This window comes from Castor canadensis, chromosome 16 (assembly GCF_047511655.1).
Source record: "Castor canadensis chromosome 16, mCasCan1.hap1v2, whole genome shotgun sequence".
NCBI classification, from domain to species: domain Eukaryota; kingdom Metazoa; phylum Chordata; class Mammalia; order Rodentia; family Castoridae; genus Castor; species Castor canadensis.
Genome location: NC_133401.1, coordinates 68,949,741 through 68,975,244, shown reverse-complemented (window position 1 = coordinate 68,975,244; position 25,504 = coordinate 68,949,741). Strand labels below are relative to the sequence as shown.

Genomic DNA, 25,504 nt, shown 5'->3' with positions numbered 1-25,504 from the left:
GATAGAAAGGGGTGGTCAGTAACATTCTCTGTAATAGTTCTCATATCCAGAAACTTGACATATTTTGAGGGCCATTGGTCACTAGAGCAAGTCTCTTCCTTTTTGGGAAGTTGAAAGTGGGAATCTGTTGTCATGTCATGTTTCTATTCAGTATTCACGATCATTGTGCAGAAGGAAGTAGCTGATTTATATCACAACATTCCACTGGGGTGTATTCTGGTCACAATTGGTGGGTTCAGGGCACATCTGAGAATGGAAAGATTTAATTAAATATGACAGCACCTTATATAAGCCAAGATTTCCAATGTGATGCTAAGTAGAAGGTACTTTGCCTAAATTCAGATTGCATGAGTTCCTTGGTAGTTTTCCAATTAATTGTGGTCCTGGCTACATCCCATCACATGTCAAGAACTGTTTCTAAGTTCTTTGATAGTGGAAACTTTTCTAGCCTTCCAGTGGTTACTTTTATATGAAGCAAATGACACTGTGGCCAGAGGTAGTTCATGGAGCATGTAAAATTGTAGATGTGCCATTTACAATGTTGGGTGAATCATTCTTGGTTAATTTTATTATATTCCTTAGTTCATCATAAATTTCAAGGTTTTTAAATAAACTATCCAAGTTCACGTGCTAGATATGGGATAAACTTGAGATACTTTCTGTAACCATAAATCCAACAATTATTATCACACTCTGCCAGTTCTTTCTCTTAGAGTTTATTCTTAACAGGGGAAGAGAGTTTAGAAAATGAGGAAGTTGGAAAGGCAGATGAAATGTGGTGGAATTATTATGTACTCACATTTGAAAATGGAAAGTTAGGCCTGCTGAAACTATTGCATAAATGGTGGAGGAGAGGATAAAGATGAATGTTGGAGGGGGTGAATTCAATTATATTATATTGTAAGAACTTTCATAAATGTCACAATGTACCCCCAGTACAATAATATAATAAAAAAAGCAAAAAAGAATAGATACAGTATGGGGAGGTACTAGTGGGAGGGGGGGAATTAAGGGGATTACGGTGTGGGAATACTGTTGATGGATTTCATATACTTTTATGAAAGAAAATAAAGAAGCCTTGCAATTGCTCTAAATGGCAAAGTGAAGAGGTACAAGGGGGAAATTCTGTGGGGATGATCTAACCAATGTACAATATAAGCCTGTTCAGAATTGTCAGTATTAATCCCCTTGTGTAATAGAAATTTTATAATAATTTTAAAAAAGAAAGGAAATCAATCAAATGTGAGCTTAATGTACTTCATACTTTATTTGGTGTATTCTGATCAAGGTTCTCAACTCTTCTGAGTTGAACAGTCTTTTGTCATGGGGCATGCATTTGTTCTTTGTGAAATATATGTAGTAATAATAGTTTCTATTTTTGCAGCCTTGCTATAGGTCAAAAGCCATGCTGAGGATTTCTGTCTTTTCACCCTTAATTTTTACATTACATATGTATCTATTCCTCTTCCCTTTCGGTTTTCTGACAAGAGGTTGGATTTTAGATAATTTTCTGTATGACTTATTTCATGTTATGCGAGTATTAAATTAAGTAGTAGGATTTGAATCTGGCCTGTCAGATTTCAAATCCTATCTACTTAACCACTACCTAAGAGTTCATTTTTTATATTTCATTAGCTGAAGTCAGCAATGAATGATCTGCATGAAACAAATGATTTTCTCCTCCATCCTTTTATATCAAGTCTAAATAATTCTAGCATATATATATTTCCTTAGCAGAGAAAATAGAATTATTTGAACAAGCAGCAAGATTTAATAAAATTTGTGATTAATGTATTACTCTATCATTTATCATGCATTAAATGTAATTAACTCATAGTACAGGAATCATACCCTAGAGTCAAGCAACTTTTTGAGTCCACTGGTATAGATGAACACAGCCATTGTTTTTGCAGTTCAAGTCTGTGGGCAGAAACTACCATCTCTGGGAACCTGCACCCCTTGGATGTCCTTGGTCCTTCCCATCCATGACCATGTCTGTGGTCCTTTTAGCAATTCCAGAATCACTTATTCTATTTTATGGAATCAAACTTTGTCTGATTGTAGAATTACAAAATAAAGTCAATTAATCTTTCAACTACATTTGTTGTGAGGTTGTTATTTGACACTAATCATCAGAGTAATGTGAATTAAAAACAGAGGGAATTATGATCACATGCTTGTGAGCATAGCTGCTGTCAAAGGATGAAAGATGCTTGAGATGATGTGAAGAAATGGGAACATTAGTGCTCTGTTGGCGAAAATGTCACTAGTACAGCTATTATGGAAACAGAATGAAACTTCTTTCAAAAAATTAAACATACAACTACCACATGACCATGCAATTCTTCTACTGGGCACATACTGAAATCCTTACCCTGAAGGGACATCTGCACTCCAGTGTTTATTTTTTTTTTTACAGCACTGTTCCCAATATCCAAGATATAAAAGCAACCTAAGTTTCTGTCAACAAATGAATGGCTGAATAAAATGTGTATGCTTGTTACTGTTGGGTGAAATATTCTGCATATGCCTGTTAGAATTGTTTGGTCTGAAGTGTAGTTTAAATCTGATGTGTCCTTATAGATAGTCTGTGTGAATGGTATGTACATTGCAGAACATGAGATATTGAAATCATCTACTATTTATTGTAGTATAATTTCTCTCTTCTTTCAGACCTATTAATATTTGGTGTATATATTTAGGTGCCAATATAAGAGATTACCTGCAAGGGAAAATAAGTCTCTGTGTTATACTCATTCATCAAATTGATTCAAGGCATAAATGTGGAAAGGGAAGATTATAAATGTTTCAGAAGATCATATAGGAGAATTGTACAGTTTGAACTTGGACTTTTTTCATATTTTATCATTTTTATTCAACACCAAATAATTTTACATATGGTAGAGGAGGAAGAGAGGCTGTGACACCACCCTGCAGTTCTTATATGTGTTCTTTGACTTGATCTAATAAGGAAATTAATATATAGGTAATTAGCAGAAGAAAATCATGCACGTTTTATTACATTTAGACTTACATGGGATCTTTACAAAGAAAGGTGAATTCCAAAGAAAATTGTCAAAAAAGATGTTTTTATACTTTATAGAAAAAGAATAATAAACTTGTTAAGCAATGACAGTACAAATGGATCTATGGCCCAGGTAGTATGTCACAAAGACACACATGGGATTATAAAAGCTAGTGTAAGATTAGGGTTACTTCAATGAGTATTCGGGTTCTTTGTAGCCCTGGTTGCTAGTCTCTTATAATTTAGACTATTTTCCCACATTGCCATGTGGTGATCACCTCTTCCCAAAGTCTCTTTATGACTGTATATAGGAAAAGGATGGCTCAATGACCTTTACTGAAGTTAAATTACATCACGTGATTTCTGTTTCAAGTAATCTATATTCCAATTCAGTGTATTTTGAGATAGCACATTCTTAACTTCTTCAATATTTATGGAGTTCAATGTGATAATCTGAAGATAAACCAGTGTGTAATGATCATATATGAGCAATTGATGTATCCATCTTCTCAAACATTTATCATTTCTTTATGTTGAGAATATTCAAGATTCTCTCAATGGCTATTTTTAAATATACACTGGAATGTTAACCATAGTCATCCATCTGTGCTATATAACATTAGAAACCATTCCTCCTGTCCAACTGCACTGCTGAGCCCATTAGCCATCCTCTCTTCTGTCCCTTCAAGATACAGGTTTTATCAAGACTCAATCCATAAAAGAATGGATTTGTGTTAAATGAACATGGATGAGCACACACATACAAAATGCAATTCATAAATAATGTGAAAAATTAAGCTAGAGATGAGGAGATACTTCCAATGTATGAACACAAATATTTTAGAAATATATATATCCTAAAATGTAAAAATATTTGATCAGATGATTAAAGAAGAAGATGAAATGGACAATAAATCATATGGAAATATGTTGAACCCTATCATAATCAAGGAAATGCAAAGTAGAATGACAAGAAGGTACAGTTTCACACTCATCCTGTTAGAAAACATTTAAAGACTTCTAAAATAGATAGGAATCAGACAAATTCAAGTACATTTTAAAATATATAATCTAATTATGCAGAATAAGTGGCATCAATATTTTAGAGTAATGTTCAGCTTTTTAACTATGAATTCCATCTATATACCCAGAGTAATATCAGATTCTCATTTAGTATTTACCTTGTACTATGTTGTTTTGCATTTTAATTTCAATTTATGTTTTATTAACTTTTATTAATATGAATGTGGCTTAGTGTAATATTTTAATACATACATAGAATGTACAATAATAAAATATGGCCTCACTGTATCCACTCACTCCAGCACTGCTCCACAGTTATAATAATCACTACAGTCAGATCAACTCTTTTACCTTCTGCATATGAGAAAGCATGAAATACTTGTCTTTCTATGTACAACTTATTTCACATGACATAATTTCCTTCAATTTCATCCATTCTGCTGTAAATGGTAGGATTTCATTCTTCTTTATGTCTGAATAATATCCCAATAAAAGCATGCAAACAGTTGGAAGCTGAACAACATATTGCTCAATGATCAGTGAGTCATTGATGAAATAAAAGAGGAAATGAAAAGCTTCCTAGAAGTTAATGAAAATGAAAACATGACCTACCAGATCCTATGGGACACAGCAAATGCAGGCCTGAGCAGAAAGTTTATAGCCATGAATGCATATATTAAAATGACAGAAAGATATCAAATCAATGACCTAATGATACATCTCAAACTTCTAGAAAAAAAGAACAAGCAAATCCCAAAACAAACAGAAGGAGAGAAATAATAAAAATAAGAGCTGAAGTCAATGAAATAGAAACAAAAAAAAATATAAAGAATCAATGAAACAAAAAGCTGGTTCTTTGAAAAAATAAACAAGATTGACAGACTCCTGGAAAACCTGATTAAAATGAGGAGAGAAAAAACTCAAATCAGTAAAATCAGAAATGCAAAAGGGGAAATAACATCAACAACCACAGAAATCCAGGAAATCTCAGAGACTATTTTGAGAACCTATATTCTAATAAATTTGAAAATCATGAAGAAATGGACAGATTTCTAGATACTTATGACCATCCAAAATTGAACCAAGAGTACATTAACACAAAATGAAATTGAAGCAGCAATAAAGTGTCTCCAAAAAAAAGAAAGTCCAGGACTTGGTGGATTCTCTGCTGATTTCTATCTGACACTTAAAGAGGAACTAATACCAACCCTCCTTAAACTGTTCCGCAAAATAGAAAGGGAAGGAAAGCTGCCTAAGTCATTCTATGAAGCCAATATTACACTCATCCCAAAACCAGGCAAAGGCATCTCCACAAGGAGAACTGTAGGCCAATTAACTTAATGAACATTAATGAAAAAATCTTCAATAAAATAATGGCAAGCCGAATTCAACAACACATCAGAAAGATCATTCACCATGACCAAGTCGGCTTTATCCCAGGAATGCAGGGGTGGTTCAACATATGCAAATCAATAAATGTAATACACATTAATAGAAGCAAAGAAAAAAGCACAGGATCATCTCAATAGATGCAGAAAAAACCTTCGACAAGATCCAACACCATTTCATGATAAAAGCTCTCAGAAAACTAGGAATAGAAGGAAAGTACTTCAACACTATAAAAGCTATATACGACAAACCTACAGCCAACATCATACTTAGTGGTGAAAAGCAGAAACCAGTTCCTTAAAGTCAGGAACGAGACAAGGATGCCCACTATCCCCACTCCTATTCAACATAGTACTGGAATTCCTAGCCAGAGTAATTAGGCATGAAGAAAAAATAAAAGGAATACAAATAAGTAAAGAAACTGTCAAAATATCCCTCTTTGCAGATTATATGATCCTATACCTTAAAGACCAAAAACACTCTACCCAAAAACTCCTAGACATCATAGATAGCTACAGCAAAGTGGCAGGATATAAAATCAACTTACAAAAATGATTAGCTTTTCTATACACTAATAACAAACAGAGAAAAAATATATGACAACAATTCCATTTACAATAGCCTCAAAAACCTCAAATACCTAGGAGTAAACTTAGCAAAGGATGTGAATGACCTCTACAAAGAGAACTACAAACCTCTGAAGAAAGAGATCCAGGAAGACTACAGAAGGTGGAGAGATCTCCTGTGCTCATGGACTGGCAGAATCAACATAGTAAAAATGCCTATACTACCAAAAGCAATCTACATGTTTAATGCAATTCCCATGAAAATCCTGATGACAGTCATCAAAAAGATTGAAAAATCTACTCTAAAATTAATTTCAAAACACAAAAGACCACAAATAGCCAAGGCATAACTCAGCAAAAAGAGCAATGCTGGAGGACTCACAATACCAGACTTCAAACAATATTACAAAGCAATAGCAATAAAAACAGTATGGTACTGGCACAAAAACGGACATGACGACCAGTGGAACAGAATAGAGGACCCAGATATGAATCCACACAACTATACCCACCTCATTTTGACAAAGGCGCTAAAAATATACAATGGAGAAAAGACCGCCTCTTCAACAAAGGTTGTTGGGAAATGTGGTTATCTATCTGCAAAAAACTGAAACTAGACCCATGTTTATCACCCTGTATTAGTATCAATTCAAAATGGATCAGGGACCTTAATATCAGACCCTAAACTCTAAAGTTGTTATAGGAAAGAGTAGGAAACTTTTTGGAAATAATAGGTATAGGCAAGGACTTCCTCAATAGAACCCCAGCAGCTCAGCAACTAAGAGAAAGTGTAGACAAATGGGACTTCATAAAACTAAAAAGCTTCTGCACAACAAAAGCAATGGTCTTTAAACTGAAGAGAACACCCACAGAGTGGAAGAAAATATTTCCCAGATACACATCAGACAAAGGACTGATAACCAGAGTATCTTGAGAACTCAAAAAACTAACCTCCCTCAAAATTAATGAACCAATAAAGAAATGGACAACTGAACTAAACAGAACTTTCTCAAAAGAAGAAATTCCAATGGCCAAAAAACACATGAAAAAATGCTCACCATCTCTAGCCATAAAGGAAATGCAAATCAAAACCACACTAAGATTCCACCTCACCCCTGTTAGAATAGCCATCATTAGCAACACCACTAACAACAGGTGTTGGCAAGGATGTGGGGAAAAAGGAACCCTTATACACTGCTGGTGGGAATGCAAACTAGTACAATCTGGATAAAAATTTGGCGGCTTCTTAAAAATCTAAACATAGATCTGCCATATGACCCAGCAATCCTACTCCTGGGAATATACTCAAAAGAATGTGACACAAGTTACTCCAGAGGCACCTGCACACCCATGTTTATTGCAGCACTATTCACCATAATGAAGTTATGGAAACAGCCAAGATATGCCCCACTACAGACGAATGGATTAAGAAAATATGGTATTTATACACAATGGAATTCTATTCAGCTATGAAGAAGAAAGAAATGTTTTCATTTGCAAGTAAATGGATTCTGAGCGAGGTTAGCCAGGCTCAGAAGACCAATAATTGAATGTTCTCCCTCATATGCGGACTTCAGATCAAGGGCAAATACAGCAATGTGATTGAACTTTGGTCACATAATAAGCCGAGAGCACACAAGGGAGGTATGAGGATAGGTAAGAAACCCAAAAAACATGATAGTATTTGATCTCCTCAATGCCAAGGAACTAATGCAGAAACTTTAAAGCAACGGAGGCCAGTAGGAGATGGGGATCAGGAACTAGAGAATCAATTTAGAATGTAACACATTTGTACATGGAAGCAAGGCTAGGAATCTCCCTGTATAGCTATCTTCATATCAACTAGCAAAAACCCGTGGTCCTTCTTATTATTGTTTATACTCTCTCTTCAACAAAATTAGAGATAAGAGCAGAATAGTTTCTTCCTGGTAGCAAGGGGATGGGGGGATGAGCGAGGGCCTCGGGGGAGAAGGAGGGGGTGGGGGGAGAAATGGCACAAACATTGTATGCACATATGAATAAACAAAAAAAACTGGTTGCAAAATTTTGAATACTGACTTTTCTATTACCCACAGTATGTAGAAAAGCACTATGTGCTCAACATATTCTTTTCCATGAATGCATACATTTTCAAATTTATTGTCAACAAAAATAGGAATAAAAAATAATAATAAATGATAAATTAAGCATTGTAGGATCAGAAAATGACAGCAGTGAAAGGACTGAACTTTCACAACAAGGAAATAAATATTGATTGGATCAATTGCACACATATTTGGGAGTACATGATGATTATCTGAAGAGTCCTGAGAAGGAAGACATTTCAGGTATGCTAAGGTAGGCCTCCAGAAAACATAGAATTTGTTCTCACATAGGAAAGTCTGGTAGGATAAGGGTCAAATTAGGAAAGTGTGAGGAATCCCAGGCTGCAGAGTCACAGGAGCCAGTAAGAAGGTATGTTCTGGGAACACTGAATAGATAACTCTGGTTAGGACAGACTATAGGAAATAGAGAAATCTGCAAGGCAGATCTTGGGAGCCTATCATATGATAGCAATTGCCACACTGGGGCCCTCTGGGGTATCCATGGCCACACTTGATAATCAACTATCTTTCCACTCCCTCAGGGAGGTCTTAGAAATGCCCACAGGACAGAATTGGTATGCTCAGTGAAAGGGTCAGGAGAAAGTTTGACAATAAAGGAATTAAATCTTGGGTTCAGGCAGTGATTTGATAATCCAGTAGCTCAGACTTAGGATCAGGAGATGATTTGATTACACAGATGCTCATCCTTAGGAACAGGAGGTGGTCTGATGATACATCAGCTCTTTCCAGCTCTCAGTTGTTTAGGGTGAGCAAGAAAGTTTCCAAGAAGGGGATGCTGGCAGCTCCAAGTTTATAAACCTCAGCCATCTAAAGGATAAGAGCTCTGATCTGAGCTCTTCCCACTATGGGAGATCAGGACCAAACCAAAAAGTGTCTTTTTCAGATATCACTAGATGCCACCAGTCTCCAGTGGTCCTCATAGCTCCCTTGAAGTCAACAGAATTGAGGGAGGGAAAAGAAGCACTTTTTTTCCTTGAACTCCAGGTGAGTGCTGACTGGCTGAGCCACTTTTCTTTCACAGTACAAATCTAGAAAACAAGACATATTCCACTAGGCAGTTAGCACTGGGCTCCATTGTGGTAGGTTCCCAGTTGGAGGACAGAGAAATGTTAAATTCAAGCAAAAACCTATTTTATAACTGATATATTCCTTATCACGTTCTTCCCTTTATCTACTCTAAAAACATCATTTCAAAAATATTCTCACCCGTAGGTCTTCATCTCCAAGTTCATAAATTTAGGGAAACAAATTTCTAAAAATATAAACCATGAGGTTTGACTTAAAAATCATTCTGGAATCCCCTTCAAACTTGTAATGCCAGTGCTCTAACATGTAAAATAAATTGCAGACATCAGAACCAGGAGGCAAAGGACAGAGGCATAGTCAGAGTTGGTGAAATAAATTAAGAAGGGTTTTCTGTGGGATAGACAACAGGAAAAAACACATTCCAGATTGAGACAATGTCATGGATGCTGAGTCACAGTGAAAACAAACAGCAATTTGTTGATTCAGTCTTTGAATGTCCACTAAGCTGACGACGATCAATCTCTGATTATTTGGTCTTCTAAAAATTTGAATGTGGTGTTGTTAGTATTTCAAAGAGTCTCCTGCAGACTACCATAAACACCTGTGGGATCAGATCAAATACTGTGTTGTTTCTCTTGTGAAAGTGATGAGATCCCGACTGGAGAATGGTTGAGTCTGTAGAACAGATGTTAATGGAGGTAGGTAGAAGGATGTTTTGGTGCCTCATTAGGTTCAGTCGGTAGATAATTTACTAATACTAATAAGTGAGCTACAGTTGCAGGCATAATGGAAGGAAGTTTTCTAAATTTGACTTAAGAATATATGGTTGAACAAAGAAATAGGGAAGGAATTAGTGGAACATCTTCCTATGCCCATACAGAAGATTAAATTTTATGACCTGATGATAGTTCCACTGAAGTAAGACAATATCATTAAATTATTTGATTCAGTTGGAAAATGTAGTACTACATGCAGTTAAATGAGATTCTGAACAACAAGTTTATTATTTATAAAGATAGTACATATACACATAGACACAAATACAGAAAGAGTTGGGCATAGATAATCACTGATCTTTGTAATGCAGAAAAACAAATATGAAAATATCAAAATGCTTTGTATGTCAAGGAAATTTTTGGTAGGGATTCAATTTTTAAAGTATAATTAAGATCAGAAAAGTAAAGAAGGTCTAGGCTGTGTACAATGTTCCAAGCCATTGAACAAAATCTTTCACCTAACAAAGAAAGTGTTTTACAACAATCCCTAAAGATCATCCTTCAGACTGAATTAGCAGGAATCTGACATTACATTATAGGAACATGACTTCCATTCCAAGTATTCTATTTTTAAACTAGTTCATCCTTTACTCAAGTTTTCTTCTTCATCAATCACAATCTGCCCTGTGGTGTTTGTCTGAATTTTGGATTTGGGAGAACAAAGCAAGTTAATTGCATTTTCTATAAAACCGATCTTTAACGTGGACATACACTGTCACACTTGACCTTAACCATTTCTTTACTCTAATAAAAAAATCTCAGTTAGAAATACCAGTTTCTTATACAGGATGTTTACACGTGCCTTATTAATTTTATTGTCCTATGATTCTATGTATTTAGACAAAATGTAATACAAATCCAAAGCTAAAATCATGTGTGCTACTCAGTATTCTATCACCAATGCAGACTATTGGTGCTATACTTTTATTTCAGAATTAAGTTGTAGAAGGATCTGTGCATGTCTATTCATATTTTGAATGAAATTGTGAGTCATTAGGAATGAATTCTATCAGCCTCACATTATTTCATCCTTTTATTAAAATAAAAGATTTAGGAAATACAAAAAGATGTGCATGTTTTCAAGCTTTCACTTTCCCTTGAGGAATATGGAACCCATTCCATGATTATTTTCCTTTTTTTGGAGGATTGTCAGTTGAAGGATATTGGTGTTTACTCTGTTTGTTCCCCTAATAAAACCTTTCCCACCCTCTAACCCACATGCATTGTGGCTCCACCACAGGAAGGCTCATAGATGCCCTGTCCTTGAACCAGTGTGATCAGGGTCAATGCCACCCTGAGTTAGGAGATGTAGGACTATGAATAATGTGTAGGATATATCTGAGACCTACATGTGGGTCCATGTGAGGAGTTAACTGAAATTCCTTTTCAAGAATATAAATGACTCCCAAAGAAATTTTCTTTTTGTAATTACCAAATATGGGCATGAGTCAGATCCTAGCTAGTGACCATAGCTAGAGTGGAAAAAGTTGTATGAAGGTATCATCACTGCAGCAATGGTTTGCTGAGTGATGCAGAGCAACTTCAGCAAAGTGAGCTGTGCTGAACACAGGGAGTCACTGCCATCAGTTACAGATTTGATTAATGTGATATTTGCAGTGGGTATGGTGTTTGTGGTTCCACAGATCAGCCCATTAACAGTAACACCTGGGAGAGTTAGTAGGCAGAACACACTTCCAAACGTGTAATCACAAGTAATCATACAGGTGTCAAAGTCTTGGTTAGGCAGAAAAAGAGTCAATATGATGGAGAACAGCTCATAACAGCATTGACCTAGACACTATAGAGCATTAAGACAGCCTTTGCACATCAGATTCCAGAAGAAAATATCAGATGCCAAGGAAGGAGGATCACCTCAGCATGCCAGTGTGTAAGTATAAATGAAGCTGCCTAAAGGCTTCACAGATTTCTAAGGAACTGTTTAAGAGCTGGTGCGGGTCAATGCTATAGGCGTCAGGGAATTAATTACTGATAAAGCTTTTTACTGTGCCAGTCGTTTTTTAGGGCATGAAACTGTAAAGCTGTGCTAGGTACATCAAATTATTGATGTTATTTTAGTTGTGGAACTAGAGAACTGCATATTTCCAGAAGGCATAGTCTTTGATGGATTAAACGTTGAAATAGAGAAATTCCCACAAAGATGGAAATAGGCAGCTGAGAAATGGGGAGAAAAGGACAAGACTTTTCTTATAAAGGAAGTAAAGCATGGGATTTATTATCCATGTTCTTGTTTTGCTTTGTGTAAATGGGAATCATGCATCAGATGACACAAAACTTTAGGTGGAAATGGTTTTCAGGTTTGTTTTTAAACTGTAGACATCAAGGTATCCTCTTTTGATTTTTATGCAGTCTGCTCTTGTATCTGGTTAACTTCAGCACTCCTGTAGGCACTGTTGACTTGTGTTGAGGTTTTGATCCATGTACCTTTAAGACATCTATGTCTTTTAGTTTCTTAGCAAATCTCTGTCAAGTTGCAATTTTGTCCATCCTGTTCTATATTTGTTCAAAAGAGTTTTTTAAACTAATTTCAATTTTCCTTGTTTATTTTTATCATCTCTTTTTTACTTTGGCGTCTATTTATTGGGCTTCTTGTTTCATCAGTTGAAAATTCTCTTTGATTATGTTTCTAACATGTCACATAATTATAATTTGAAACTTTTTGTTCAATTGCAAATACACTGAGTACTTCTATATGCTATTATAGATTATTGGTAAAAATATGGAAAAGAAATGGTCAAAATTCTTGTGCCATTAACTGAGAAATAGTCAGATTTGTTCATTTTCTCCTCTTGCACAGGAAACAAAATTTATGTGTACCAGGCATGGTGCCAGTGTGGAGATGGCACTCAATGATTCATCCAGCATGCACTGAAATTTTTTGTATGTGTTTTTTTTTTTTGTTTTTCTATTGCTTTTGGGGGAGCAGGGTCTCTTTATGTAGCCCAGGCTGACCTTGACCTCACAAACCTCCTGCATGAGCCTCCTGAGTGCTAGGATTACATGTGTCCACCACCATGCCCACCTCTGTCAGAAACCTTTAATTCTAACAAAGGCTTCTCAAATCAATGATTTTTTGTTTTACAGCTAAGTAAAGTGAACCTCAGAGAACTGAATGCACTGTTCTTGGGCAATCAATCAAAAATAGCTCCAATGCATTTGTTAAGCCACATGTGTACACGTTTTTCTCTATGATTCAAATTTTGTCTGTTGTTCACAAGGGTATTAAGGGTGGCATCACTGATTCAGCATCGCAGCATTGACATGATCTTCCAATTTGGCAAACTTAAGAAGGAATGAATTATTTGCCCCAAATTATTCATGCTAATCACAGGGTAGGATTCTGTTGGTATTTTTTCTCTTTTTTTGGCATACTTTCTCAGAGTCCTGTTTATATTTTTATCCCAATTCATACAAACCTTTAATTGGGTGTGGTGGCTCACCCCTTTAATTGCAGCATTCAGGAAGATGAAGGAGGATCATCTGGAGTTCAAGACCAGCCGGGGCACAAAGTAGACCTGGTCTAAAAATATGAAAACAATAACATAAAAAGTAAACAAGAAAAATATATTAAATAAATTCCAACCTTCCAAAGAAAACAATGTTTACGTCTGTCTTCCACAGTTTAGCAAAGATCAATTTACTGATTTCAGTTTTCTTTTCTTTCTTACAATATTAGTCAATTTTGCCACTTTTCTTAAATCTTTTAAAAGTGAGTTGCCTGAGAGTTTGCTATACACATTTACAATTAATCTTCCCCATTCACATAACCATATACTGCCCTCCCTAAGGTGATATAAGTATCTTACACTAACAAAGTAATCCACTTGTATCTTTTTTTCATTCATCAAGCTATAATCATAGTATACATAATCATTGTTTACATTTTTGTTGTGATTATTCTGAGCTGTATTCTGTTAAATCCATTAAGGCTAAGAAAAATAGAGCTTTTATTATACTTATGCTTATTTTTTCTAATGGTCTTCCATTCTTTATATAGATCCAGGTTGATCAACTATAACATTATGCTTCTCTCCAAATAAATTCTTTCAATATTTCTTCCAAGGCAAGTTTTCTACTAATAAATTATATCAATAAGTATCTTAGAAAATATTTATTTATCCTTAATCTTTTCCTACTTAGATATTTGTTAGCAAGAATTGTACATAAATGTTAGCTTTAGAGAATTTATTCACAACAATATTGTTCAGAGATTTGTTTATTCTCTGCCCCCACACATGCATAGTGTTTTAAGTTATCAATGCCCTCTACCAGAGAGGTACATTTGTTACAACTGATGAGCCTACATGGAGACCTCATTTCCACCCAATGTCCATACTTTATTAGGGTTCACTCTTGTTGGTTCATATGCTTTTGGAGTCATGGGTAAAAATCTTTGCCAGATCCAGTTAAAACATATTCTCCTATGTTTATGTCTAGTCACTTTACATTCCCAGTTGTTCTGAGTAAAACTTAACTTATTTGAATAGGTACTTGTGTGTGGGTAGGATAAGATTCTATTTCCTTCCTTCTATATGTGGATATCCAGTCCTCAAAAGAAAGAACTAAAAGGTAATCAATTTAGAAAAAAGGAAGTGGAATTACTTTTTATGACATGGTTATATAAACATAATACTCTAAAGACTTGAAAGCAACAAAAAAACTGTAAAAATTTCTGAGATCAGTAAAGTTTCAAGATATAAATTTCATTCAAAAGTGAATTGCATTTCAAAAGTCAATCCACTATCAAAAAGAAATTGAAGAAAACTCTCCCTTTTACAGTATCATCAGAAGGAATAAAATGTGCATGAACATATTTAACCAAAGAGATTAAAGATCTTATGCTGAAAACCATAAACTCTTGTAATTCTGTTGAGAATTTTACCACAAATATCAATCTTTAAAGATAGGCAACTTTTTATGTCTATCCCAGTTCCTTAATTTATTAAAGAGTGTTTTGGATAATCTTCAGGTTTCTTAAAAATAGATTTTCATATTTTTTGAAGAGAGATTCAAATGTTTCACTGAATGAAATTTAACACCCATAGAATATGGAGGAAAGTAATATTAATTTATCACCTCTTATATACCCTAAAGTAAGAGAATAACATTTATTTTTATATTTACGATGTACTCTACTGCTTTGGATTTCACAGATCAGAGAGGGACAAAAACATATTTAAAAGAACTTCAGTGCCAAAAAAGGTAGAAAGAAGCTCCACAAAGAAGAATGGGTCAGAGAGAATGGAACATTATTTCTTGGGAGAGATGATGAGGGATAGATCAGTACCAGCTGAAGGAAAAATGGAAGAGTATCTTTGACGTTATGACTCATGATCAGAAACATATTTGTGGTAATGTTTTCCCAGTATGGACCTACACTCTTCTCATCCCTTTGAGACAGATGGTGACAGGTCATGAACAGGAATTCCTGGACTGGGTTGCTGAACATCTGCACTGAGCAGAAGGAAGCAGACAAGCACACAGAGGCCAAATATGGTCCTCCATATAGTTATTTCAAGATTCTAATCCATTGAGAAAGCCTCTCTCCAGATTAAGAAAAGGAGAAAAAGAAAACGGCATAGACTATTAATGCTGCATTTTATATGTAATATCTTTTTAAAAATGTTTTCACATTACTGCTTTTGGGTCCTAATCTCAATGCTATGACTTTCAGAATAGAAAGCATCATAGCCAAAGTGTTGAATGTCCTGGCTAACATCATGGAACAAACAGGCAGCAGAACTAGGGTTCAAGCAAAGATCCAGTGGCCTCTATTATGGTGAAGAGCAGAATTAAAAACAGAAGACTCACAGAATGAAAGAATAGTGAAAAAGATAACAAAACCCATGATTTTGAAGTATTTTGTGAAAATTATGTAATAAGATTTTAATTCACTTTCGTCACAGGAGGCATTGAATTGTCTGTTGCTATTTGTGCAGGTGAAAGGCTACGGGAAGATTCAACACCAGTTTGGATGAGGGCTTCATTTTGGTGGGCTTCTCAGATTGGCCCCAACTGGAACTTACCCTATTTGTTTTCATTTCAGTTTTCTACTCCTTAACTCTGTTTGGCAACACCACCATCATTGTTCTCTCCCGACTTCATGTGAGCCTGCACACGCCCATGTACTTCTTCCTCTGCCACCTCTCCTTCTTGGACCTCTGCTACACCACCAGCACTGTGCCCCAGCTGCTGGTTAATCTTTCTGGACTTGACAGGACCATCAGCTATGGAAGGTGTGTGGCCCAACTCATCATATTCCTCTCCCTGGATGGAACTGAGTGTGTGCTCTTGGTGGTGATAGCCTTGGATCGCTATGCTGCTGTGTGTCATCCACTCCAATATATGACCATTATGCACCCCCTTCTCTGCCAGGCATTGGCTGTTGCTTCCTGGTTGGGAGGGCTTGTGATCTCGCAGAGTCAGACAGGGCTCATGACGGCTAGGCCTCTATGTGGCCATCACCTTAATCACTTCTTCTGTGAGATGCCTGTGCTCCTTCAACTGGCTTGTGTGGACACAAGAGGAATAGAAGTCAAGATGTTTGTGGCACGAGTCATGATGGTTGCTATACCTGCAGCACTAATTCTGGGCTTCTTTGTACACATTGCCAGGGCCATGCTGAAGGTCAAGTCAGTTGTCAGGAACAGAAAGGCTTTTGGAACTTGTGGGTCCCATCTCTTGGTGGTTTCTTTGTTTTATGGCTCAGCCATCTACACATACTTACAACCCAAGGGCAGTTATTCTGAGAGCAAGGGGAAGTTTGTTGCCCTTTTTTATACTATAATCACCCCCATGCTCAATCCTGTGATTTATACCCTGAGGAACAAGGATGTAAAGGGGGCTCTGTGGAAGGTACTAGGCAAAGGCAGAGACTCGGAGTAGGAGAAAAAAGGAAGGCCAGTAAATTTTTGGACATATATTTCATATTTTTAAATCCAACCTGTTCTGTGAGTTGTGTTAATGACCAGTAAATAGATGTCAGTTGGCCTCAGGATTTAGTGTCTTTCTTTGGGTTTTGGAAGTGGGGATTGCTAGAGATGCTTTATATCTCAGTGTCAGTGATCACTGTGCAGGGGAGTAAGAGTTGATTTACATCACAGCTTTCCAAAAGAATACACTTGGCAAGAGGGTGTGTTCTGGACACAGGCGGAAAATAATGATATATTCTAGTCATTTCTGAGAGTGAGGGAAATCTTAATTAAATGTACCATGTACAAAGTCAGTGGTTCCCAGTGTGGTACCACATAGATCGCACTTTGCCTTAATGTAGAAGACAGGAGTTCACTGTTGGTATTCTAAATAATTGTGACCCCAGCTGTAGCCCCTTACAACTCAGGGCCTACTTCTAAGTTCTTTGGCAGTTATTTTAATTCTAGCCATCCAATGGTTAGATCAAACTATGAGATCATGATCAGACATATGTCATGGTGCAAGTAAAGTTTTACATATTCTGTCATTTACTTATTTAAAATGACAAAATCATTAGGATAGCACTAGGTAATGGAAGCCTCAAAATATCAGCTGCCCCAAGGCTCTCAGATATGATGCATTGTGGAGAAGATGTATTCATACAAGAGAGAATAGAATTGAGAAGACATTAGCACAAGAACAGTGAGCCAAGAGGAACTGATGTATGAAAGGAGGAAATAAAAGAGAGTAACACAGGTAAAAGAGAGAGGGGGTGGGAAAGAGAGAAAGATGTGGGGGTGGTCACTGCAGTGGGAGACATTAGAAATTCAAGGGGCGTTAGGCTAGAGTGAAGAGACAGTTGAGTGTTCACAATCTAGCACTGTCATTTATCTTTAGAGAGTTTGAACCCAAGGTACTGTGTTTCCTAGGCAAGTTGGAGCTATGGCTCTAGGCTCTTAGCTTTAGTTTACTTTTCAGGTAGAGTCTTGCTTTTGTCCAGGGCCAGACTTAAACCATAATCATCCTACCTTTACCTCCTGCATATTTAGGATTATAGGCCTGAACCAACACACTCAGCTTGTTTTTTGAGATAGGCTCTCAATAACATTTTTTTGTCCAGGTTGGCCTCAAGCTACAATCCTCGATCTCTGCATCATGTGTAACTGGGATTACTGGTGTGTCACCAAAAGACCCACTATCATTTCTTTTAATGTACTTAAATTATGGCTTCATATTAAAGTGCAGATATCCTCATAAATGACTTCTTATAGTCTCAGTAAGTTTCATGTTGAGTGAATTGTCTTTAATTCTGGCAACAATCATTATTTTTATCATCTTTGAAATCCTCATGACTTAATTCTGAGAGCTATTCTTGTTATAATCCCTGAGTATCCATGATTGAAAGAAGTTTCAATGTATTTCAGTAACTTTTCCAAGTTCACACAGCAAATATGGGATGAAGCTGAGATATTTTCTGTAAACCTAAATCCAATGTTTACTACCATAATCTGCCAGTCCTCTATTTCTGACAGTCAATTCTTAATATGAGAAGAGTGTTTGGAAGAGAATGTAGTTGGAAGAGAATTCAAGTGTGAGCTTTAATGTATTTCACAGTTTTTCTAGACTCTTCTGTGTTACATATTCTTTTGATAGTGGTCATATCTTCTCTTCACAAAACTAATGTGTGTGGTAATAATAGTTTCTATTTCTTTCACCCTTTCTATAGATCAAAACCCATGCTAAAGTATGAACTACATTGGCACCCTTAATTCTTGCAACATTAAATATAGTTATATTCCCTCTGTTGCTCCCTCATTAGTTTGACTGCCCAAGAGATTGAAGGTTGGGTTATTTTCTATATGACTTACTTTGAGTTACCCAGGCAATAAGATCAGGATTTGAATCACCTGCCATATTCCAAATCTTATCTACCTAAACAGAACCTGAGAATGCATATTTTATATTTATTTGATTAGTCAGTAGTCACGTCTGCATAAAACAAATTTTTCTTCTTTATCCTTTTATATCAAGTCTAAATAATTCTAGCATATATGTAAGAATAGATAATGTAATAGGTAAAAGAATTATTTGAACAGAGAAAAAATAATATTTGTAATTAATGTATTATTCTTCAATCTGGCATGCACCAAATACTGGTCTTCAATTATGTTAAAGGAATCATATTCTGTAGACAAGCAATTTTAAGAGGCTACTAGTACGATTGTGCACAATTGCCATTTCTTTTACAATTCAGGTTGTCAAAGACAGATGCCATCTTTGTGGGAACCTGCACCCCTTGGGTCTCCTTGAACCTTCCCATGGATGGCAGTGACTAGTTGGTCAGCAGAGATCACAGATCCTCTTAGCCATTCCAGAGCCAGTGAGTGATCCCAGTTTCCATTGGTTGCTATGTGAGAGAGAGTCAGGGCTGACTTCTCACCTTGGTGCCTGTCTCCTTTATCTTTTAAAGCCCAAATGGCTGCCATTTGATGGCCATTGCTTTTTTACCACTAGTATGCTAAACATTTCAAATTAGATTTGAAATATAAATATTGGTGATGCAAGAATGAAAAAGTGGACCTTATCTATTGAAAAAAAGGAGACTTAGGACCAAAGAGACTGTATAGGATATTACCCAAGGGAAAAAAACTTTAGAAATGGTTTAGAAATAGTCATAGGATATAATCACAAACAGTAGTAAAAATGTCAACTCTACCTACTTCTATTCAGCATAATACCAAATAGCCTAGCCAAGTCAAATAGGCAAAGAAAGATATGAATGACATCCAAATTGGGAATGAAATTCTTAAATTGTTCATATTTGCAAACAATATGGTCTTATAAAAAGAAACCGATCAACACTACCAAAAAGATGTTTGAACTAATAAGCAAATTCAGTAAAGTCTCAGGATATAAAATCCATATGCAAAGATCACATTTCTATATAACAAACAATACAAAAACTCTATGAAAAAATTAGAAAGAAATCCTAATAACGCTAATAACCAAAAAAGAAATAGAAAAGCTTAGTAGTAAATTCATCCAAAAAGATGAAAGACTTGAAAAGAGAAAGCTATAAACAATTGAAATTATAAACTCAAAGAAAATAACAGATAAATAAAAAGATATTCCACATTCATGGGTTAGGATATGTATTATTAAAATTTCTACAATATCCAAAGCAATCATCAGATTAATGCAATATCTACCAAATTTCAATGGAATTCTGGTTCTGTACAAAAGCCCTAGAACATTCAAAGCAATCATTAATAAAAATTATGAAACTAGAGAATAATAACATCTTTTCTAAAAGCATACTAAAATCTAAAGTAAACAACAAGGTGCTGGCATGAAAAGAGACCTATTAACCAATGAAATGGAATAGAGAGCTCAGCAATTAATCCACAAATTATCAACTTGATTTTTAACAAATGTACCAAGAACACAATGGAAAGTGGATCTCTCTTCAATAAATTATGTTAGAAAAATAGGGAGAAAATGTAAGGGAACAATTATTATCCTTCTAAGATATTAGAGGATATTGAGAAAAACTAAATTTCCCAAACACCAGTTTTAATCATGATAACAAGTTCCCTCTGCTATCCTGAAATAACCTGACCTTAACCCAATCAGTTATTTTTCAAAAGTTGTATCTCAATTTCGGTCATACAAGAGGAATAATTTTTTAATGACTAATTCCCTTTTCCTTTCTTGTTTCTCCTTGGTTTGGCCCTTTTCTGCTAATAAAACCAACCACTTCTGATCAGCTAATTTTAACAATTGTAAGGATTGCAAAATAAAGCCAACTAATTTTTAAACTAAATTTTTGGCAATTTCATCATTTGACACTAACCATCAGAGAAATGAAAATTAAAGACAGGAGGTGTATGATCTCATATTTGTGAACATGGTTATTCTTAAAAACCTAAAATATAACAAGTGTTGGAGAGTATATGAAGAATCGGAAACCCTTGCACAATGTTAGCAAGAATGTCTATTCATACAGCAATTGTGGTAACAATTAAAAATAGAAATATCATATTACCAAGCAATTCCTCTACTTGGAAATGTACTCAAAGAAAATTAAACTAGTACAATAGATATCTACACTCCAACATTTTTGAAGCATTATTCCCAATATTTGAGATATGAGATCAACCTAAATGTCTATCAACAAATGAATGGATAAAGAAAAGTTTTATATTCTGTCACTGTTGGAGAAAATGTTCTGTGTATGTCTCCTGGGTCCATTTGGTCTAAAGTATACTTTAAAGCTGATGTTTCCTGATAGATATTCTGTGTGGATGATCTATCATTACTGAAAGTGGAGTATTAAAATTTCCTCTTATTATTGTAGTACAGTCTATCTCTTCTCTCAACTTATTAATATTTTGTGTATATAGTTAGGTGCTGAAATAAGAGATTATCTGCAAGGGATAATATGTCTCTGTGTTATACTTTTGCACCAATTTGATTCAAGATATAAACATGAAAAGGGAATACTGTAAATTTTTGAGAAACACATTGGTAGAAATGTTTGCCTTTTCTTAGAAATAATTGTCATATTTTATAATTTTTAATGGACATATGACAACTGTACATATTATAAAGGAGGTGTAGAGATTCTGTGATACCACCTCTTAGTTCTTAGGTGGCTGGATTTAGTAACCAAATTCATGTAAGGTGATTACCAAGAGAAAAGATATGTTTTATATATATATATATATATATGTATATGTAAAATATATGTTTTATATATATTATATAATATATAATACTATATATGTATATATAATCTTAACAAAAGAGTGTGTTCCAAAGAAAATTACCAAAGCAAGGTATTTGTCAAGTTTTTAGATAAACAATAAACTTATGAAGGAATAATACGAAAAGTGCATCTGTAGATTGGGTAGTGAATTATAGGAATTACTAACAGACATATAGAAAAGGGTATAAAAGCTAGTTTAAGGTAAGGATGATTTCTATAAGTTCATCCTGGTTCATTATGGCCTCAATTACTAGTCTCTGGTAACTAAGACTATTCTCCCATATGAATAGATGGAGGTCACCTTTCCCAAAAGAGTTATTATGGCTTGCTGCATGAAGGAAAGGTAGGCTGAAGGGTCCTTTGTGAAGTTACATTACCTCAAGTGATTCTAGCTCCAAATTCAGCATATTTTGAGATAGGATATACTTAACTAATATAACAGCATGATATTTCAGTAGATGTATACAATGTGTAATGACAGGATCAAATAATTGTCATGTCCTTAACCCCAAACATTTATCATTTCTTTGATTTGAAAACATTCAAAATATTCCCTTTTAGCTATTTTTAAATATAATAGAATGTTGTCAACTGTAGTTATCCAACTGTGCTATAGAATATTGGAAGTCTTTCTCCCTATCAAACTGTACCACTGTACCCATTAACCATTCTCTTTTCATTCTCTATAAGATATATTTTCCTTTTGGACATTCTATCAGGATGCTGAGGGAGTATTGTTTGATATTATATAAAGGGGGTGTTCAAAACAATAGAAATATGCTTAATGCTACAAAACTGTACTTAAAAATTGTTAATATGGTAAATTTTATACTATGTGGGGTCCTTTTTTCACCACAATTAAGAACAAAAAAACTCGGTGGAGGGGTCGCGTCGGGTGCCACGTCTGCAGTCAGAGGGCGCCAACGCCCGAGTCTTGAACCTCCAGCCTTGAGGGGATCCTCCGGAGCCCGCAGCTGTCCAGGGCTGTGTCACCGCCGCTGCCTCCCAGGCCACCTCAGCCCTCCTCGGTGCTGTCGCTGCCTCCGCCCCGGCGCGGGCTCCGACCCCGTGGAGATCATGAATCAGGCAGATAAAAATCAACAAGAAATGCCATCATACCTTAGTGATGAACCACCAGAGGGTTCAATGAAAGATCATCCACAGCAGCAGCCGGGCATGTTGTCCCGTGTGACTGGAGGAATATTCAGTGTTACAAAGGGAGCTATTGGTGCCACCATTGGTGGTGTGGCTTGGATTGGTGGAAAGAGCCTGGAGGTGACCAAAACAGCTGTTACAACTGTGCCTTCCATGGGAATAGGGCTGGTGAAAGGGGGCGTGTCTGCTGTGGCTGGAGGTGTTACAGCTGTTGGGTCTGCTGTTGTAAACAAAGTGCCCTTAACAGGAAAGAAGAAAGGCAAATCTGACTAAAATGTGGAGGTATACTTTCTCTCCCCAGCATTGTGATGCCAGTGGCATTGGATTGCTAACTTATGGACCTCAACCACGTCACCTGTTTGGATGCTTATCTTCTAAACTGCTGTGTTGAAGGTATTGGTGGCTTTCACCTAAAGAAGAGACTATTCTAGCACAGTGTGTGAAGGTTTCTCATACTTAAGTTCCAGCTTTTTATCTGGTAAATGTTACACTTACTAAGCTGTAACTGAAGATATGGTATGTTAAATATTTACTATAAGTCTTTCAGTTTGACTAAAAATGTGAAAATTGAATTTAGTAGATGATCTTTACAGTTTCAGATGTACAGTGTGCCAGGTTAACTCATACACCCCTTATGAAGGGAATCTTGAATACATAAACTGTACCTTTGATGTGCCTAATAGTTTCAAATGTCTTAGTTTTTTTTTTTAATAACCATAGTTGTGTTGGCCAAAAGGCATTTGTTTTTTCTTATTTAAGATGGCAAAAGTAGCAGGAATTCAAGAAGTTATAAAGAAAATTGTTTTATGACACAGTTAACCATCTTTTGTTAGATATGCATTCTATTCATTTATTCATAGATGCCTTACAAAAGAAAACATCTTTTCTAATATTTTAAATATGTGTAGTTCATGGAATTCTACCAATAGATTGTTTTAAAGGTTATGAAAGTGCTTTCCCTATTAAGAAAGACTCTCAGGAGTAGTGAGGTAAAGGCATTTCTTGTTATCAGTGGGTAAGATGGTGCTTGCTAACTGTTGTGGCAGTAGTTAAAATCGAACTGTACACTTCAACTTTGGTTTGCACTCCATCGTTAATACACCTCACGGTGCCTAAGGAACATTTCTTAATTGGTCAGATGCTATGTTGAAAGAGTTTCATATTAAGGAGGAACAAATACTAATTTTAAGTTCTTAAGAATTACCCTCAGTGTACCCCCAGCACAACATCATGATAATAATATAAAAAATAAAAAAGTTATCCAAACATCCAAGTTACCAAAAGAATCCTTCACATTTATTCTGTCTTTAGAATGTCTTAGTTACATCAGCAGTACTCCCTTTTAAAAATATGATTATAGTCACTACAAAGTATGTGAGCACTTTTAAATTGAATAAAATGATTGGCTTTGTAGTGAGTTTTGAATATAAAATACATGTGAGTGCTTTCAGTGGCTTCTTTAGGCTTTTAAGTTTTAGTCCTTTAAAGCAGCTGTAGACTTTGTACCATTTTTCAAGCCAGATTCAGGCAGAAAACTGAAGTTTCTGATTATGGATGGTAAATGTGTTCTGTCTTGTTATATGTCATTATGTCTCATTCTCAAAGAATATGTCTTCGCTGGAATTTTTTTTTGTTCCATGAAAATTTAACTACTGGCATATATATTTGGCATTCCTCTTAACTAAGGGTTAGGATTCAAGCCTGAAAAAAATCTTAATTTTCTGTACACTTAAATATGGAAATTTGTCTCCATTATGCTCCTTTGAAGGAAGGAAGAAAGGGGATGATGCCCTGCAGTAAATAAGTCAAAATTTAGTGTCCTTGGGAACTTCAACAGATCACCCTAACACCTGAGGCTTATGTTTATCTATAGCCACGAGTATTGTGTTAATTTTGTGGATCAACAGATAGATAAGAATATAACTTTTAAATGCTTCCATTAAGTATCAGCAGGGATTTTCAGCAAATCTACAAAAGTTGTGAACCTCTCTGCTTAAACAAAACTTAAAGTCATTAAGGAATTCTGTTCATTTATAATTAAATGGTCATTTATTTCATGTGATTTAAGACATCTGTTGATATATCTGGTCAGATGTCTTAATTAACAAATGGGATTATATGTTAAATTCCACAATTAATAGGCAAATGTTAAATGATCAATGATGGTATTGGAGAAGTTGTTTCCTGTTTAGAAGAAATTATTGCTTAATTACTATTTTGTATTTCTAATTTATCTTCTAGTCATAGGCTCTGCTGTGCTTTGTACTTGAGCTTTTTTCTATGTGTAGACTAGTATGTGTTTGCATATTTATTTTCAACACTGCTTGTCTTTAAAATTGCTTGAGGAAAATGGCTTATAATTAATTTCTGCTACAGAAAAGCCACTTCTGGTACATTTTATCTCATCAAGATTGTTTTAAATTCTAAACTACAACTTTGTTCAGAGGGGCTTTTGCAGGGCTAGCAGAGAGCTGTACAAGTGTACAGTTAGCTGTAGAAGTTCTTACTGAAATGAACTTGCTATTTGATATGTACAGCTGCACACCTGAGTCCTTTCCAGTTTATTTACATAGATTAGCAACTCCACCTGTTACACAGGACTAGTTCACTTCAAGAAACTATGGTTGTTGTATACACCTGGAGGCACCTGTTATTCAGCTTATTTTGGAGTAGGTATTTGGCACAATGACAATAGACTTGTGTGACCCACTTCAAAGATCTAAAAATGTTGACGTTATGAA

The 25,504-nt window shown here is 35.5% G+C and overlaps 1 protein-coding gene and 1 pseudogene across 1 annotated transcript; both read left to right on the top strand.

Moving 5' to 3' along the window:
• The first annotated feature begins 11,439 nt into the window (after positions 1-11,439).
• LOC109679442 (olfactory receptor 2Y1B-like) lies at positions 11,440-16,813 on the top strand. Its single transcript, XM_020154646.2, has 2 exons — positions 11,440-11,583; positions 15,875-16,813. The coding sequence occupies exons 1-2, from the start codon at positions 11,440-11,442 to the stop codon at positions 16,811-16,813; spliced, it is 1,083 nt and encodes a 360-aa protein (XP_020010235.2).
• A 5,727-nt stretch (positions 16,814-22,540) lies between these two features.
• LOC109679446 (transmembrane protein 263 pseudogene) lies at positions 22,541-23,466 on the top strand (annotated as a pseudogene).
• Positions 23,467-25,504: the final 2,038 nt, after the last annotated feature.